Consider the following 16579-nt stretch of genomic DNA (forward strand, 5'->3'; position numbering starts at 1 on the left):
TTCTAGAACGTCCGAACTAGGGTGGTCAACCTGGTAGGGAATGTCGACGGTGGTGGGAGGTTAAAACCCTCCGCCTTTGGGACACTGGTACAACTGGCTCTGCGGTTTCTCGTTGCAGCGCTGCTCCAGTTGGAGCCTCCCGCAGGTTTCGAGTAGGAAAATGCCGGGCCGTCTCGATGCTCGTGATTTGGTCTGTTTGGTGCTTTCTGATTGTAACGCTGTGCTTCATAGTAGTCTTCTCTGTAGCTGCCCCATCTCTTCTCCTCTTCGGTAGCTTTGTTGAGTCGCGACACCATCCAGCCAGCCCACACACCAACGGTGATCAGTGTTAGTAGCAGACAGCATAGTAGGTAAATCCACCATGCTTTGCCCACTTTTCCGTATCCGACGTCCAGTCCAGTAAAGTCAAAGATTGTAGTGGAGAAGATGGCTGAGACAAACGTTCCCGGAAGAAAGATTAGGGTCAGAATCGAGATGGTTTTCATTGCGGAGCTGTCCCGCTTGCTGGCCGCAGCGATCTGTCGTGCCGACTGTGCAACAGAATAATTCAATCGGCTGTCCCGTTGATTGATCAGATTGAACAAGACCGGGCTTTGGTTCTGTGTGACCCGGACCCAGAATTCCACTGTCCCCTTCTGGCATTCAAGTCTGCGGAGGATGTCGTTGATACACTCGAATACAGCCGGCGAGCGAACCTCATCGGTATATGACTCGAAGATGGCCTTCAGACCACGAACAAGCACCATGTTGGCGTAGTTAAAGTGGTAATTCTGACTGAAGGCATATTGCAAGCTGTAAAGGTCCACGTTAAGTTTCGAATATTCCTGGTCGGGCTCTCCGTCAAAACCGAAATAAGCGATATAGTTGCGCATCCCTGGATTCATGATGCCTAGACGAGAGGCAATATCAAGTGCATCCCTGGAATGCCTATCGTTTAGTAGAACACCGAGCTGATCAGCAACATTTGCCAGGATAAAGCCGATAATGATCGCTGGGTTCAAGAGGGTATCTTTGGTGCAGCCTTCCAATTCTGACAATACTTTCTTCGTCTCTCCGTCTTGGACCGAGCCGATGAGGCACCTTGCGCCCGACTGGCCGGTCAAGTCGCAAATGAGCAGGCAGAAGAACGTCGCCTCCGCTGCTGAGTTGCTGAACAAGATGTTGAGGGATTTCTGATGCGGCTGCTCCGAAGCATTCGGGGTTAACACAATTTCGCCATCATTAACATCACGTTCCTCCACGCAACACTCGAGGATGTCGGCGGCCAAAGTCGGGCATTTCTTTAGCAACTTTGCTGGTATTTGCCACAACGCACAGAGATTATCGAACTCTTTGGCGGAAATGCTCAACGGTGGACCCAAACCGGTGGCGTATCCCGACACAGTCAAAATATGGAAGTCAGAGGTGCTGTTTCGGTCCCAGAGTGACTGATCACAATCATGAATGGATGTCACGATATGTGGCTCAGCTTTTTGCAAGCCACTCTTGTTGAGGATGTAGTGCTGCAGGCTGGTCTCCAGGCCGAAATTGAATGGTAGTGACGCAGCGGACGGGCAAGGCTTGTTGCTGAATTGAGAACTCGTAGAAGAACAAGAGCTCCCGGAATTCTTGACTCTCATATCGTTCCAGAATCGCGCTGTCGTGGTGCTCGATGCTGACCTTATCACCTGCTGATGCTATATGAAGCGGCAAAGGAATTGGATAATGACTGAAGAACAGCATGGTGAAAAGAGAGCTCCTTTGTAGCCTTATGAACAATCAGTAGACGGCCAGGGTCTGGAGCCGAAGACGTGGGAATATCCCTGATGTGGCTGTGCGAGGCTGTGCGAGGCTTGACTCAGCCCCAAGATCAAGATTCCCCAGCTGTTGATTGGAGGTGTTACTGCACCATCATTGATGGCGCCTCTGAGAATGAAGCCTGTGTGGCTAAGAGGTTGGTGCCCGAGATTCGCCTTGGATACTAGTACCGTACTCTATACCTGTTCTTAACCTGTTTAAATGCTGGTAGATGCGGATGCGACTCACCTTTTCAATGACAACTTACGAAGTCTCGGCCCTGGGCAAGTCCAGCCTGACTGCTCTCTGAATCTGTTGTACCAAAGCTTCAATAGGGCAGGCTTATGCAAGGATGTAGAGACAACGTTGCCAGGCGCGCCTGCGTTCGAAGGGTATAGCCCGCAATGTTGTCGCGAACTTGGTATGGAGACGTCCAAAACCATGCTCACCAGGGATTCGCCTCTTATGAGCTCTTCTCCCTGCTGGCCCGGCCTCACACATTCAGGTAGGACGCATTCGCCGTATAAATCCATCGCTGAATGTGGAAATAAATCGACGTTGTCGAAATTGTCCAGCACTCAACGAAAAAGATGATAAGATGATAGGAGCGCGACACAATGACCGACACTTACCTTGCACCCGAAAGGGAACTAAGTCGACAGCGAAGAGGTACAACCTTGAACTCGAACATGCACCAAAATAGCCTCGAATCCACCTTCAAAATGCTACACTATCGGTTACAAGCAGTAATGAGTTGGCCGAACTTGACTCTTGCAATCCTCAAGATGACGTTTCTTGAATCGGTACACCTACCGATAAAGCGATCCGGGCGGGCAGTTTCGACCTTGATATGGCCATGCCGTCCCCAGGGAGGACCAACCCCCAAGCAGCGATTCTTTATCTGGGCGACGTCCTGGATGTAACCCACACCGCGAAATTGACAGCGACCAGTTCGCTGCCAATGGATACCTTACCTTGCTAGCGGATCTGTTCAAGACTGACTGTCTGCCACCGACCGTGCGCGAGGATTTCGCCTTTGTGGGTCAGGTCAACAAGGGCACTGACGGAAACAACCCTCATACCACTAAGCAGGTTAACCCGATCGTCCAACAATGCATCGACTATCTCCACAATGATCACGGCATACAGAGGATCGGAGCTGTTGGGTATTGCTTTGGCGCAAAACATGTTTGTCGTTTCGTGAGAGGAGACGGCCGAGTTGATGTCGGCTACCTGGCGAATCCTTTCGTTTGTCTCCGAGGAGGTCAAAGGTATCAAGGGGCCCATTTCGAGTGCCGCAGGAGAGGATGATCTTATTTCCACGGTAGAGAACAGACATTTGACCGACAGGCTGCTCAAGCAGACGTTGTGCCCGTAGGAGATGACGCCGCACTCGGGGGTATCCCACGGCTTCGCGGTCAGATCTGACCTGAACAAGAGAGTGGGTAAGTGGGCGACTGAGGCTGCATTTAGGCAGGCCGTGGATTTCATGGAGAGTCGGCTGCTGGTCGATGACGGGAAGGAATGGGAGGTTGTAGATGATGGATGAGGATAAGGACTACCCAGTACTCGGTACCTCGTCTGCGGTGGTGGCTGCGGTATCTTTGCGGATGCTTGGCTGCGGGATGGTGGCGAGGTGGTTAGCGGCTTCGTAGTGACCGCATCGCCAGCTGCAGCTGCAGCTAGTCTCCTCGTCTCGTTCCCTGCACCAGCCGAGCAGCCAGTTCTTTGTGATCTCCCACTCCTCGCTGAAACTTTACTGTCGCTGTTCTTCTGGTTGTTCTGGAGGAGCGAGATCCCCTCCGATCCCTCGCCCTCTCGTTCGTTGCAGCTGTTGCTCGCCTGCGCCATCGTCCCTCTCCGATTCGTCCGTTGGCCCTGACGGGGTGCTGAAGAAGCTCTTCCCTTTACTTAGCAAAAGAGTTGCTTCTGTCTCTCACATTTACCCTCCACTTCTGCTATCGTCTCTCACCTCCGCCAGGCCGCCAGAATGGCCGATCTAGATCATCGAATGGCTTCCATCAAGCCCAGGTTGAAGTACAACACAATTGGCGGTGTCAATGGTCCTCTGGTCATTGTAGACAATGTACGTCGAAGCTGCGGCTCGAAGCTCTCTGGAACTTATCGCTAACAAACGGTCCCCTTAGGTCAAATTCCCAAGATACAACGAAATCGTCAGTCTAACGCTACCTGATGGGTCGTCAAGATCTGGTCAAGTTCTCGAAGCAAGAGGTGTGTTGGCTACAAGGTGCAAAGACTAGGCAAAGAGGTCGGCAGATTGACCATTGTTCCCGCAGGCAACAGAGCCATCGTGCAAGTGTTTGAAGGCACTCCCGGCATCGACGTGAAGAAGGTGAAGAGTCTATTGCTATTCTACACGACATGATACTCATTTATATGCAGACCAAAGTCGAGTTTACGGGCCACAGTCTGAAGATTGGTGTCTCAGAGGACATGCTTGGTCGCATCTTTGATGGGTCAGGCAGAGCTATCGACAAAGGCCCCAAAGTGCTGGCAGAGGACTATCTCGATATCAATGGAAGTCCCATCAATCCGTATTCCAGAGTATGTCTGTTGGGTTTTGCCTGCCGCCTTGATTGCTGACCTGGGTAAAGGTTTACCCCGAGGAAATGATCTCGACAGGTATCTCCGCCATCGACTGCATGAATTCGGTCGCTCGAGGCCAAAAGATCCCCATCTTCTCCGCCGCTGGTCTGCCCCACAACGAAATCGCCGCCCAGATTTGCCGGCAGGCCGGTTTGGTCAAGCAACCGACCAAGGGCGTCCACGATGGCCATGAGGAGAACTTCAGCATTGTCTTCGCCGCCATGGGTGTCAACATGGAAACCGCACGTTTCTTCACCCGAGATTTTGAAGAGAATGGCTCAATGGAACGAGTCACGCTGTTCTTGAACTTGGCCAACGACCCCACCATTGAACGTATCATCACCCCTCGTCTCGCCCTGACCACCGCAGAATACTACGCCTATCAACTCGAGAAGCACGTGCTTGTCATTCTCACCGACCTGTCCGCATATTGCGACGCTCTTCGAGAAGTCTCGGCCGCCCGAGAAGAAGTCCCTGGTCGTCGTGGGTACCCTGGTTATATGTATACCGATTTGTCCACCATCTACGAGCGAGCAGGTCGTGTGGAAGGGAGAAACGGTTCCATCACGCAGATTCCCATCTTGACCATGCCTAACGATGATATCACCCATCCTATCCCCGATTTGACGGGATACATTACAGAAGGCCAGATCTTCGTGGACCGTGGATTGCACAACAAGGGTATCTACCCACCCATCAATGTCCTGCCTTCTCTGTCCCGGCTCATGAAGTCCGCCATTGGGGAAGGTTTGACGAGAAAAGATCACGGTGACGTCTCAAACCAACTGTACGCCAAGTACGCCATTGGCCGTGACGCCGCGGCCATGAAAGCCGTCGTCGGTGAAGAGGCTCTCAGCGCGGAAGACAAACTCTCGCTGGAATTCTTGGAGAAATTCGAAAGACAGTTCATCTCCCAGAGTGCGTATGACAAACGGTCTGTGTTTGACAGCTTGGAGATTGGCTGGAACTTGCTTCGTATCTTCCCCAAGGAGTTGCTCAATCGGATCAACCCCAAGTTGTTGGATGAGTTCTATGCGAGAAAGGCACATGGGAAGAAGAGCACCAAGGATACCAGGGACAATGAGGGTGGGAACAGGCAGGTGAATGGCGAGGCAAATCTGTTGGATGATTAAAATGGGCCAAACGAGTGGGGGAACATATCGTCGAACAGAGGGATCAAGTCATGTCACCGGCCTGGTTAGGAGGTTGAGGACGGCGTATTCTGAGCGAGTAACTGTGCGTGGTACGGTGCGCCCCCATATGTCGGTCTTTGCGCCGTTGCTACAGTAATTGTCCGGGTGCGGGTAGAAGACGGCCAGAACGACATTACTTGGAGTCTGCATATACCCAGATAGAGAGCTGTATCGCTAACAGTGCAACAATGCCACGCCATGCCTTTGTCTCCCTTCCTGGAGCCGCGAGACGCAGCCCGCGATCGCTTAGCATGACTTTTTACACACATCCTGTACTGGGTAAGCTCCATGAAGCATCGCCTGTAGGAGTGTCAATTAAAGAGTCTGCCATATAACGCTACGCTATATATATACTCTGTAACATTAATACTCATAGGCCATGTCCAACCAAGTCCATCCAACATATAATGAAGTATAATGTAATCTAGTGCCGTACTACCTGCTACCTACTTGTATGTCCATGTCCATGTCCACGCCATGCAATGCAATGCAATAGAATAGAATAGAATAGATAAGATGGGATAGGATAGAATGCAACACTCCTTACAATGCAATGCAATGTAACCCCAAACCCCCACACGCCTGAAACTCCTAGATCGCGTACGGGAGGGAAGGAAGGATCTATTACAGCTCGCGCGTCTCCTGCACCGTGGACAGATTCCTCTGCACCTGCTGCCGGCTCGGCGCGCCGTGCAAGAGACGCATTCTCTCCGCTGCTGCTCCCGCGGCGCCGGTGTCCTCTGCCATTGCGCTCCCCATGCCCATGCCCATGCCGGCGTTGAGGCCGGCGGCTGCAGATATGCCTGCCACACCTACACCAGTACCAACACCGGCACCGGCACCGCCAAGGGCACCAGAACCAGTAGCGGAAGCGCTAATGCCCCCCGGTCCATTCGTGCTGAGTATGCTGTTGACACTCCTTGCGCTGCCGTACCCAGACCGCGGCGGGCCCAGGAGCGGCCGTCTCTCGTCGTTCGCCCCAGCGGCAGCGGGAGCAGCAGCCTGGGCCGCGGCGATGGCTTTCTCCCGGTGCAGCGCGCGGCCCTTGATGTCGACGTACATGACGAGGGTGACGCCCAGGACGAGCCCGGCGGTAGCGAGGCCGAGATTGATGGGCTCGGGGTCGTCTTCGAAGACGTCGTGAAGCAGAGCCTGCAGCGCCGACTGGGTGAAGGTGAACAGGCCCGAGAGACAGATGATGGCGCCGTAGACGGTGCCGAAGGTGGCGTACCCGAAGATCTTGGCCGCGTAGTCGGACATGGCGCTGTAGTACAGGGGACGAAAGAGCACGAACAGCGTGACATTGGCGTAGGCGGCCCAGACGGTCGGCACGGCGCCCAGCACGCCGATGAGAGTGCTCAGCAGCACCAACAGATTCAACACGGCAACCGTAGAAGTGTAGTCCAGCAGAGCGCCGATAAACGGAACGGTGACGATGCCGCCGATGGGCAGGGCCAGGTCGAAGAACTCAATGATCCGCGTGGCCTCCTCGACCGAGTCGAGCATGTACGAATACTGGGTGAAGATGGTGGCGATGAAGAAGTTGAACCGCGCCATCTGCAGCACCGTGAACAGCGTGATGAGCACGAACCACGGCGTGCGGATCTGCTTGCTCGCGGGCAGGCCGTGCAGGATCCCCCACACGCCGCTATTGACCCGGATCTGGTCTTCCTTTTTCTCGTGCTGGTTCTGCTGGGCCGGCGTGCCGAGCAAGTCGCTGATCGAGGCAATCGACTGGCGACGCCTATTCGCCCTCTCGGCCCGCACCTGCATGATCTCCATAGCCCCCTCGAGCTCGTCATCGCTGTCGTGCACGTCCGTCGTGGGGTCCTGCGCCTGGTCCATTTTCTCGGTCAACTCCCCGCGGGTCTGGTAGCTGTGCGACGGCATGATTGTGATTTGGGACACGAGGATGAAGATCGGGATGACGAGGTAGACGGTGAAGATCTGTCGTAAGGTGATGGCGCCGTGGGTGTTTTGGTACAGGATACGGAAGGTCAGAAAGACGCTGGCCGAGGCGTCAAATGCGCCTGTGACCAGCGCCAGGATGAGACCTTGGAACCGGGGAAATGTATTGGACAGGTGAAAACTGGGGACGAACGTGAAAGTCCCGCCTAACGCGAGGAGGAAACTCGCGACGATGTAGGCGTCGAACGGTAAATCCGAGGCAAAAGCCATGCACACACTTCCCAGGGCAAGAAGGATGGCGGATGTAATACCGCAGACGCGTGGGCCGTAGCGGTCAAGGATGCCGCCGACCAGGAGAGCAGAGATATTTGTGGTGACGGAGGCGATGACGAATGTGAGGTTTAATCTGAATACAAGGTGCATGTCAGGTCAGGTCATCTAGCTGGGCCCCAGACCACGAATGGAAAACCCCCTGCTTACCTTTGGTCTTGCATATAGCACAATGGCACATTCTTTCGCAGTTCGTCTTCGGTGCAAAGGTCGCGATACGTGCCTTCAGCCAACAAGATGGTTTTGAGAGCGTCGAACCCAAAGACAATTCCCGACGCCATGACACAAGAGACGACGCCCACCGACACCTGCGCTATTCGGCACCGAGTGATGCCATCGTTAGCTTCCCATTCCCATTCGATTCTGATTGCATCCCGCCAGACAGCTCTTTCTCATCTTCTTTTCCTTGCCTTTCTTCCTTTGCTCCCCTTTCCCAAGGGGCGGATCACCAAGTGAAGAAAGCAGACTTACCTATCCTCATCCCCCTCGACACCTCGTACGCGGCAATGGGCTCCAACTTCTCCAGCTGCCCCGTGCCATTGTCCCCAGCGCCCGGCGGGATGGGGTCATAGCTGATGGACAGGGCGATGCTGGGCTGGCGCGAGAGTCTGTGGAAGCCGCTGAGCAGGCTGGCGCGGTCGTCGAAGGCCACGTCGCCGGGCTCGGGCTCGTGGTCAATGCCTTCGACTGAGGAGACATGTTGGGCGAGGGACATTGGTGGGTGGGTGGCTTTTGAGGAAGCTCACCAAAGTGATCAAAGCAAAATGATGTTAATGGTGATATTAAGTGGTGAGGAAATTAGTGAGGCTGAGGATTAAGGAGGGGCAAAGACAGTTGACAAGGCTGAGCAGAGCAGTGAAGGGGAAAGGCCTTTTGTATTAGATGCAGATGGTTGACTGGGTGTGTTCAGATGTTGCTTGCCGACTCGCCGAGTTGTTAGTGGTGCCGCCACCATCGGGAAAAGCTTAATACGACGCCGAAGATCGGTGATTTGGCCCGGAAGTCATGTCCCGCCAATGGGGATGCGCCTGGAGGACGCCACCACAGCTAAAACAGCGTGCGCGCATGATGTCACTCCCCACTACCCAGTATACTGTACCAGTACTTGTACTTGTAACAAGTATAAAGCTTGGCACTTTGGGGAAGGGACGAGGCGACTTCGGGATACCCAGTACACAATGCACCACGGGATGTTCCATGTCAGTGCCAATGTCCCTGTCCATGTCGATGCCACAAGCGGCTGTCCGTCGCTACACGCCCTCCCCATCCACCACCCTCCTGAACTCCAATATCTCCTTCGTCAGAGCCTCGCCCTGCTCCAACGCCATCATATGCACTCCCGGATCGACCTCCTTGTACACGACCAGTCTACTACCGCCCTTCTCACACGCTTCTTTCAACCTCGCCATCCACATCGGGCCGGTGCTCTTGTCCTGCACCCCGCAGACCAGCAGCACAGGACACTTGACGCCGCCGGCCTGTATTCTACCCAGGGTGTCCAGCCCGCTCATGCACTGCCATGCGTCCCCCCAGTCCTGGACCGAGATTCTCTCCACGCACGACCGTGCGTAGCGCACACCCCATTCGTTCCGCGCGATGGCTTCGGGCGTGAACCACCGCAGCAGCGTTTCGGGGAGGAGCGGCATCACCGAGCCGGATTCTTCGGCCCTGGTCGCCCGGGTTTTCCACGACGGCTGGGCTTCGCCTGCCGTCGTGATGAGGCCGACTGACCGCGTGGCTTGGGGGTATTCGAGCGCGAAGTACTGCGCCACGGCCCCGCCGTAGGATTGTCCGTAGACATCCGCCCGGGGGATCTGCAGTGCCTCGAGTAGACTGTTCAGGTCGGCCGCAAGCTGGGTGAGCGACTGCGCCGACGGCGCGTGGGCCGCGTACCCGTGGCCTCGCAGATCGTAGGAGATGACACGCGGCGGACTGTTCTGGTCCGTGCCACTCCTGCTCGCGGCAAGGCTGGCGAAGACAGCGTCCCACATCCTGCGATCCAAGCCCAAGGCATGGATGAGCACGATGGGCACGACGCTCGTGTTGGAGGGATCCGAGTCGCGCACCACCGTCTTGTGCGCTCCGGATGCTTCTCCCACCAACAGCTCCGTCTCTAGATGGTGCAGCCGGCCGCGGAGCGACGACTTGAGGGCGGCCTCGACGCGGGCCCGCACGACCACAGCCCTGGCCGCCCCGACGCTGAAGCTGGACTGGAAGACGACGTTCTGGATCTCGGACTCGGTCGCGCCGTAGTGCAGCGCCGTCGCGATGTACTCGTCCAGCAGGACGTTGTTATTGTTCGAGGTGGGTTCGTGCGAGATCAGCGCCATGAGCCCCAGCAGCGCGCACTCGCGGTAGTTGAGTGACGACGTCGCGACGAGCTCGAGGAACGCCGACGAGGGTGTAAAAGACGGTGCAGTCATTGCGCCCCGATTTCCTTTCTTTTCTTGACTTGCCGGCCCTTTTGGGGGGGGGGGTTTGCTGCCCAAAGCAACGAGAAGGCAAGTCAAAGGAGCAGACTGATAGTGATGCTCCTCAGAAAAACGAAGACGAAAATCGAAATCGAAATCGAAATCGAAATCGAAAGTCAGTATATAATAACCAACCCGTCTCACGTACCGAGTACGATGATGAAAGTTCCTTTAGATTTCCATGACTAGCTACATACCTACATACCTAAGTAATAAGACTCCTTCTCGATGTCTTTCCAGCGAGCCGGGGGAAGAGGTGGCAGGTGGCGGCGGTGGGTGGGTTTGGGCCGGAGTTGGAGAAAGACGCCCACCCAGCGCCCTTTCAAAGACGGAGCTCCCCAAATCCCCCCTTTTCTTTTTTCCTTTTTCACTTTTTTGCGCGGAGTTTGCCCGTCACCTCACCTCCCTTCTCTGGTTCGGTTGAATGTTCTCCAACGAATGCATGTTACAAGGCTGAGAAAGCGGACGAGGCTGGACGGAGTAAATCGGCAATTCAGGCCGCCATGTACCTCGTATGTATACATGCAAAGGGCAACTGACGTCCTCAAACGAGCCGCGCTTAGACTAACTATGACTACTATGCATGTACACCACCCTGGAAACCACGCTGGTCTGCCTGGTCTGCCTCCCCATCCAGCTGCACAAGTTTGTCTCGGATGTGCTGCGTCGCGGCATCGGCGTCGCCCCGGAGCATGGACGATGCGTCCAGCGCCTGCCTCAGCCAGTACGCCGCGTCCGCTTTGTCGCCGATGGCACAGCTCAGCTCGGCCATGTCCTCCATGGCATAGGCGGCCTTGGTGTCGGGGAAATTGACGCCCTGGATAGTCTGGTAGTTTCGGATCACGGACGAACACAGCCCCCGCGCCACGCCGTGCTGGCCCATGTCCATGTGGATGTGCACCAGCTCCGTGAGGGCGGCGCACAGGTCCGCCATGACGACGGACGCCGGGCGGCGCTGGTAGATGTCTGTGTCCGAGCGCGAGAGTAGCGCCTGTTCCGTCACCTGCACCAGGTTCTCGCCCTCCTGCTTGGCTGCGTCGAGCCGCTTGCCGCGTCGCAGGAGGCTGATCAGCGAGCGATGCACAGCGGACGTGGTGTTGTGATCGCGGCCTAGGTTCTGCGTGAACAGCGCCAGGGTGAGGTTCAATGCCGCCTCGGAGGCCTCGCCGAGTTCGTTGTCCCGTGCAATCTCTCGACACACGACAGCTAACGGATGGTGCCTGGATTTCAGCTTGATCGCCGCCATGCTCGCCAGATACCTGAGCAGCGTGCTCCGCACCTGCGGATAGACTCTCGTGTTGACCGGTGAGAGCACGGTGAAGACGCTGTTCAGAAACAAAACCGGCGTTTGCGAGAATATGTCTCCTGCCAACACACAGGCTTCGTTCAACAAAGGCCACGCCAGGGTTGGCGACTGCTTCTTGAGAAAGTAGATGCCAGACTTGACGTTTGACCAAAAGGCCGTGGTGGCTGTGTCCACGACTTGGATGTGGTTGTCGATTGCCTCACTGACGGGGTCGTTGCCCATAACGTCAAGGTAATATGACCGTGTCTCATGCAGAATGAGTTCCAGGTTGACCTTGTCCTTTGGTGGGAATATCGGTGGACTCGGAGCCGGTGTTTCGGCTTGCAACTCGTCACGCTGAATGATCTCAAAGGGCTCCCCATCGTCGTCTGACTGTGACGACGAAGGCGTGAGCAAGCTGGACGTCGTATTGCCCGAACCTACCGGCGTGGAGGATGATCCTCTCGACCCGCCGCTTGAAGGGACGCGGAGCATGTCGTCTCGGACGGGATCTGACGCAGAGGAATCGGATGAACTCCCGCCGCCGCCGCCGCCGCCGTCGTCGTCGTCGTCGTCGGTGTGAGTCGGCAAAGGTAACCCCCGCTTCTGCCGGACAGCTTTACCACGCTTCGGGTCTCTGATATGCCGCAGCACGCGGTGCAGTTTGACCGGACGGCCTTTGAAAGTGAGCTCCGAGACGGGACGGTTCTGGAGGTGGGCTTGGGTGATGCGAGCCGCCAGGAGTTCCTTCTCCTCGGCACGATAGTTCTTGCGGATATTCCACTGGTTGAGTCGGGTGTTGTACATGCGCTTTCTGAGTCAATTGTCAGCTCTGTAGAGCCCATCTAGGACGGACAAAACATAGGTATATATATATATATATATATGACATGTCAAAGCTTTGGGACCGGGGAGGGGGGGATTAACTCACGTAGCCTTGAAGTTGTACTCCATCTCCATGATGCGCTGGACGTCCTTGAGAGGCAACTCCCGGTCGCGGTATAAACGCGTTATCACGCCACGGTGGGCATTCCACTCCTGCGGCGTCCGCGGGACAATTGCCCGGGGATTATGCACGGGCGCAGACGCGCGACGAGGCACCGACACCGTCACCGTCATCGTCATGTTCTTGTTCATCGGCGGCCCATCTGTGCTGAAGCCCGCCGAGAGAGTAGTGGGGAAAGAGTCGGCCGAGCACTCTGCATCTGCCATCGCTGCGGTCCGTGATCTCTCTCTCTCTCTCTCTCTCTCTCTCTCTGTGTGTGTGTGTGTGTGTGTGTGTGTGTGCAAGGCTGCGATCAGAAAGTACGAAGCTCGAGATACTGACACCAATGAGATCGACTAGCAATCGATCCTACGGTCGCGAATGTAAGGGATAGATCCACAGTCCCGGCTCTTCGCCGTTCACACTGCAGCCCGCGAAGGAAGCCAAGACCTGATGCAGGAGGAACAACTCAACTCGAAGAAGACAGACCAAGATTCTGCCGAGCGGTCCTTATGATGGTGGCCCCGGTGTGTGCTAGCGTCGAGTCCGGACTCTGACTGACTTGTTTCTGGCTAGGCGACGGGGTCTCGTTCAGTGGTATGGCTAAAAGCTCAGGTCAGTCGGGGCATGCACTTGAGTGTAAAAAGCAAGCTGTGCCAGCAACGGCCGGAGCAGGCATCGGGCTTGATTGTGGTGGTGTCACGCAGTCATTTTGCAGTGTGAGGCTGTGCAAGGCTGTGCCCGGTGCTTTCGAGTGGCGGAGCGACAGGCTTACAAAATTCCCGTGCATATGCATGAGCCAATCAGAGCAACATTCATATCGCTTCAATGCTATGGAGTACATACTTCCGACTTACTCACACATGTTCCATCCGCATGGCCCTGCTAGTTCTGTATCTGCAGGAGCCTTCCCAAAAACATTAGAGGCTCCTTAAAAGGCTCGTGCAGAAGTACCGCCCAACCCGGCTCTGCCAGGGCGTAGTCATTATCACCGAGACTCCAGATCTGTCAAGTTCTCCTGGATGTCTGTCCTCCAACTAGTGTACAAGGCGTTATCACCTGTGATCTCCTCTCGTGTCTCATCTGCCGTGCATAATAAATGTTGGACTGGAAGCCCTCAACTCCTCCTCCTCTGTATCAATATCGTCCTGATGTCTGTAGTTGACGACGCGATTCTTCCCGTCCATCCTCATCGTGATATCTGCTCTGGTGTCGCGGGAGGCAAGAACCTGGTGGCTGTGTCTCGATATTGCCAGTGCTGGTGATGTTCTGTCTGGGCGACCAGCTCGAGGTCCGAAGAGATTTGCTCTGGTCTCCTCCCAGAGGGTTTTGCATGCCGGCAAGCTGGTCACGATGTAGATTATGGTGTTCCAAAATCCCTGCAGAGGGAGTACAATTCCGGAGGCAAAGTCCAATCCGAAGAGTGAGTCGTATGGTCGCACCAGGGTATACACTCGATTTATGGTGGAGGGAACCCTAGAAGACATTGTTAGTCCATGTCATTGAGGAGCGAGGAATAACAGTACATACCATGTGCACAGGAGCGCGAGAAAGAACATTGAGGCAGTTTTGCAGTAACTCAGTGCTGCTTTATTGGCATCCAAGGTCTGAATTGGTGGCCTCTCCACAACCACGTTGGTAACCACGTTGGCGTTCGGCTGGGGAAATGCCGTGTCTTGAATGGAAGGAAAGCGTGCATGATTTACGTCGGCAGGCGAGGCGGCCTCGTGATAGGTATTCCGCGGCGAGCTAAGCCGTCGCTGTTGCTTCGCCGTTGGGGAGTGGGGAACTTGACTGCTGATGGTGATTTCATAGGTCTTCCGATTCTGCGACACAGGAGAAGTCGGCAGTTGATTCATTGCATAACCATTGCGTGGAGCTTCGGGCCTGCTCCCACTCTCGTTCAGGGAGAGGAGTTGCTTGCGCCACCGAAAGACCACGACGCCCACTTTGACGTATATGAACATTGTCAGAAGGATGATCAGCCACACCGGTCCATAGAAGGTTGCAACTCGGAGCGCGTTCCATTTCGTTGACACCCAGCACCAGAGCTGCCAAAATAAAAAGGGTCAGCAGATGCGCCAGCAGCAGCAGTGGGGGTAAGGGTGAGCATACAACCGCGTCTCCATACACTCTGCCCTTATCAGCAGTACTGACGAACAGCAACACGAACGCTGGAATAAAGGGGATGCCATAGCACGCCGCCAAGTATATCCACTCGAGGCCTCGAAGTTGCGATGCGTCGTACTGTCGAAAGAAGGAGAGATAGACATTGCACGCCATAGCGAAGGTCCATAGCGCATCGGCAGGCAAGAACCTAATTCAGCACTGAGTAAGAGCAGTAGATGGATGTAGCGACCTTCTCACCAGTGAATCAAAAGGCCCTGGAATTGGCACAACGAGGATGTGACTCCCAACTTGATCCCGGATCTTGCAATGAGAGTCGCCACGTTGGCAAACAGGTTCCCCCATGCAGCGTAAAATACAAGCCGATTGATAGGTTTCCGAAACTTGCTGTCTGAAAGGAAAGTGGCAATGATAAATGCAGCGCCGAGAACAGAAAGGACAGAGGTCACTCTCTCAGCCGTTGCCAAGGCATGGTCCTGTGAGGATGTGATCGTCATCTTGACAGCGGTGTGATGACAGCAACCACACGAGCATGCCTAACAAGATCCAGGGCGACGGGGGTCAGGAATTCTGGGAGTTTGCGGGGGAGGAGCTCTGCTTTTGTCTTTGCCAGACTTGATATGCCAACGTTAAAAAAAGTAACGTCTGTGCTGAAGTGACCACTTCTGCCACTTGTATTCCCGTTTGCCACGAGAGTGACGAGACAGGGATCCTCGGGGCTCGCAACTTCACTTGTCTCCACTAGCACTGAGGTCCATAAATTTCGAAGAACAAAAGACCTCTTCCCCCAGGACGGGTCGTTCGATTCGTCGACATGTGAGGGAGGAGAAGGACTCTGCTGGGGTCAATCTGGGGCAGAGGATAGCGGTCGAGGTTGAAACGGCTAGAACACATCGGGGATGCACCTTCCGTGTGTACAACGGGTGGACCGAGAAAGAACTCCACCCGTGGAGCAGAAGGAGAAGCTACCATGGTGCCTGCATAGTGCCAGTCCTTCGATCGTCAAAGGTAATTGATCAACGGTACAGACAAGGCGTGATGGTACGAGCCGGGGATCTGGGCGTCTTTCTAGCGGCAGTGTGGCGAGGAGAGAGCACCCAAGAGTGAATTGATGAACAGGGAACCCGAGACCGGACGCACGGCGGTAACCCTTGTCCACTTCAGATATCGCCTTCAGAATCCTTCGGTACGCAACATTGTGATCGTCAAGCAGGAGTATTTAAAGACGCGGCACTTGACCCAGTTGCGGTTTCTACTCTTCGCCGTGTTGATATCCTTCGGAAGTTGCGGGTTATACAGCACAAGTTCCATCTGTGCGAAGGGCCAGACTCTAGCCACATGCTAACAAACCGAGACTCCGAGAAAGCCGAGCACGAACGTGGGAGATGAAGAGGAAACCTTCGTTCTGACGCCGCCAGATGAGGTGACGGGCCTGCTTCACTCGGTCCGCACCGCAATGAATGAGTGCATCAGAACGGGCTTGTTTCCTCGTGTTCCCAGATCGCTTCGAGAAGACGTGGCTCGGCAGGTCTTGAAAGGGCGAGAGAATCGACAGAGTCGAGAGAGTTCGAGACGATTGTTCCTGAACACGGCGCTCGGCGGGGTCACCCTTTTCCCCAGATTGAGGAGAATTCCTGAACGGTCGGTGGAAAGGAAGCTACTGCAGGGACAAAAATGCCTAACCGTGCACCCAAGCTTACAACTGTCGAGTCGCGTGATTGATACCAGGATATGATACGAGGTACCAACTTGTAGGTACCCATCTACTCGTATTGCGTTGAACCGTCCCTCTGAAAAAGTGCGGCACTGCGTTTCGGCTTTTGGACTATCGGATGGCTTGCCAAATTGAATGAGTGAGTACCGGGTATATCTGAGCAATGGTCAATAGAAGACTCAG

At 55.1% G+C, this 16579-nt stretch overlaps 7 protein-coding genes across 7 annotated transcripts; 1 reads left to right on the forward strand and 6 right to left on the reverse strand.

The window, feature by feature from the left end:
• Window positions 1–2: 2 nt before the first annotated feature.
• A1O5_07565 (uncharacterized protein) lies at window positions 3–1619 on the reverse strand (the record flags this gene model as incomplete). Its single annotated transcript, XM_007748154.1, has 1 exon — window positions 3–1619. The coding sequence occupies one exon, from the start codon at window positions 1617–1619 to the stop codon at window positions 3–5; it is 1617 nt and encodes a 538-aa protein (XP_007746344.1).
• A 1135-nt stretch (window positions 1620–2754) lies between these two features.
• On the reverse strand, window positions 2755–3267 carry A1O5_07566 (uncharacterized protein; the record flags this gene model as incomplete). The annotated part of the gene is made up of 1 exon (XM_007748155.1): window positions 2755–3267. The coding sequence occupies one exon, from the start codon at window positions 3265–3267 to the stop codon at window positions 2755–2757; it is 513 nt and encodes a 170-aa protein (XP_007746345.1).
• A 499-nt stretch (window positions 3268–3766) lies between these two features.
• A1O5_07567 (V-type proton ATPase subunit B) lies at window positions 3767–5516 on the forward strand (the record flags this gene model as incomplete). The annotated part of the gene is made up of 5 exons (XM_007748156.1): window positions 3767–3862; window positions 3924–4008; window positions 4074–4129; window positions 4180–4341; window positions 4392–5516. The coding sequence occupies 5 exons, from the start codon at window positions 3767–3769 to the stop codon at window positions 5514–5516; spliced, it is 1524 nt and encodes a 507-aa protein (XP_007746346.1).
• Window positions 5517–6200: 684 nt separating this feature from the next.
• A1O5_07568 (uncharacterized protein) lies at window positions 6201–8529 on the reverse strand (the record flags this gene model as incomplete). The annotated part of the gene is made up of 3 exons (XM_007748157.1): window positions 6201–7890; window positions 7965–8127; window positions 8286–8529. The coding sequence occupies 3 exons, from the start codon at window positions 8527–8529 to the stop codon at window positions 6201–6203; spliced, it is 2097 nt and encodes a 698-aa protein (XP_007746347.1).
• A 535-nt stretch (window positions 8530–9064) lies between these two features.
• On the reverse strand, window positions 9065–10237 carry A1O5_07569 (uncharacterized protein; the record flags this gene model as incomplete). Its single annotated transcript, XM_007748158.1, has 1 exon — window positions 9065–10237. The coding sequence occupies one exon, from the start codon at window positions 10235–10237 to the stop codon at window positions 9065–9067; it is 1173 nt and encodes a 390-aa protein (XP_007746348.1).
• Window positions 10238–10862: 625 nt separating this feature from the next.
• Window positions 10863–12782, reverse strand: A1O5_07570 (uncharacterized protein; the record flags this gene model as incomplete). Its single annotated transcript, XM_007748159.1, has 2 exons — window positions 10863–12384; window positions 12502–12782. 2 exons carry the CDS (start codon window positions 12780–12782, stop codon window positions 10863–10865), a joined length of 1803 nt encoding a protein of 600 aa, XP_007746349.1.
• Window positions 12783–13634: 852 nt separating this feature from the next.
• Window positions 13635–15179, reverse strand: A1O5_07571 (uncharacterized protein; the record flags this gene model as incomplete). The annotated part of the gene is made up of 4 exons (XM_007748160.1): window positions 13635–14031; window positions 14086–14606; window positions 14671–14872; window positions 14923–15179. The coding sequence occupies 4 exons, from the start codon at window positions 15177–15179 to the stop codon at window positions 13635–13637; spliced, it is 1377 nt and encodes a 458-aa protein (XP_007746350.1).
• Window positions 15180–16579: the final 1400 nt, after the last annotated feature.

This window comes from Cladophialophora psammophila (assembly GCF_000585535.1).
Source record: "Cladophialophora psammophila CBS 110553 chromosome Unknown aczJe-supercont1.11, whole genome shotgun sequence".
In the NCBI taxonomy this organism is placed as follows: Eukaryota; Fungi; Ascomycota; class Eurotiomycetes; order Chaetothyriales; family Herpotrichiellaceae; genus Cladophialophora; species Cladophialophora psammophila.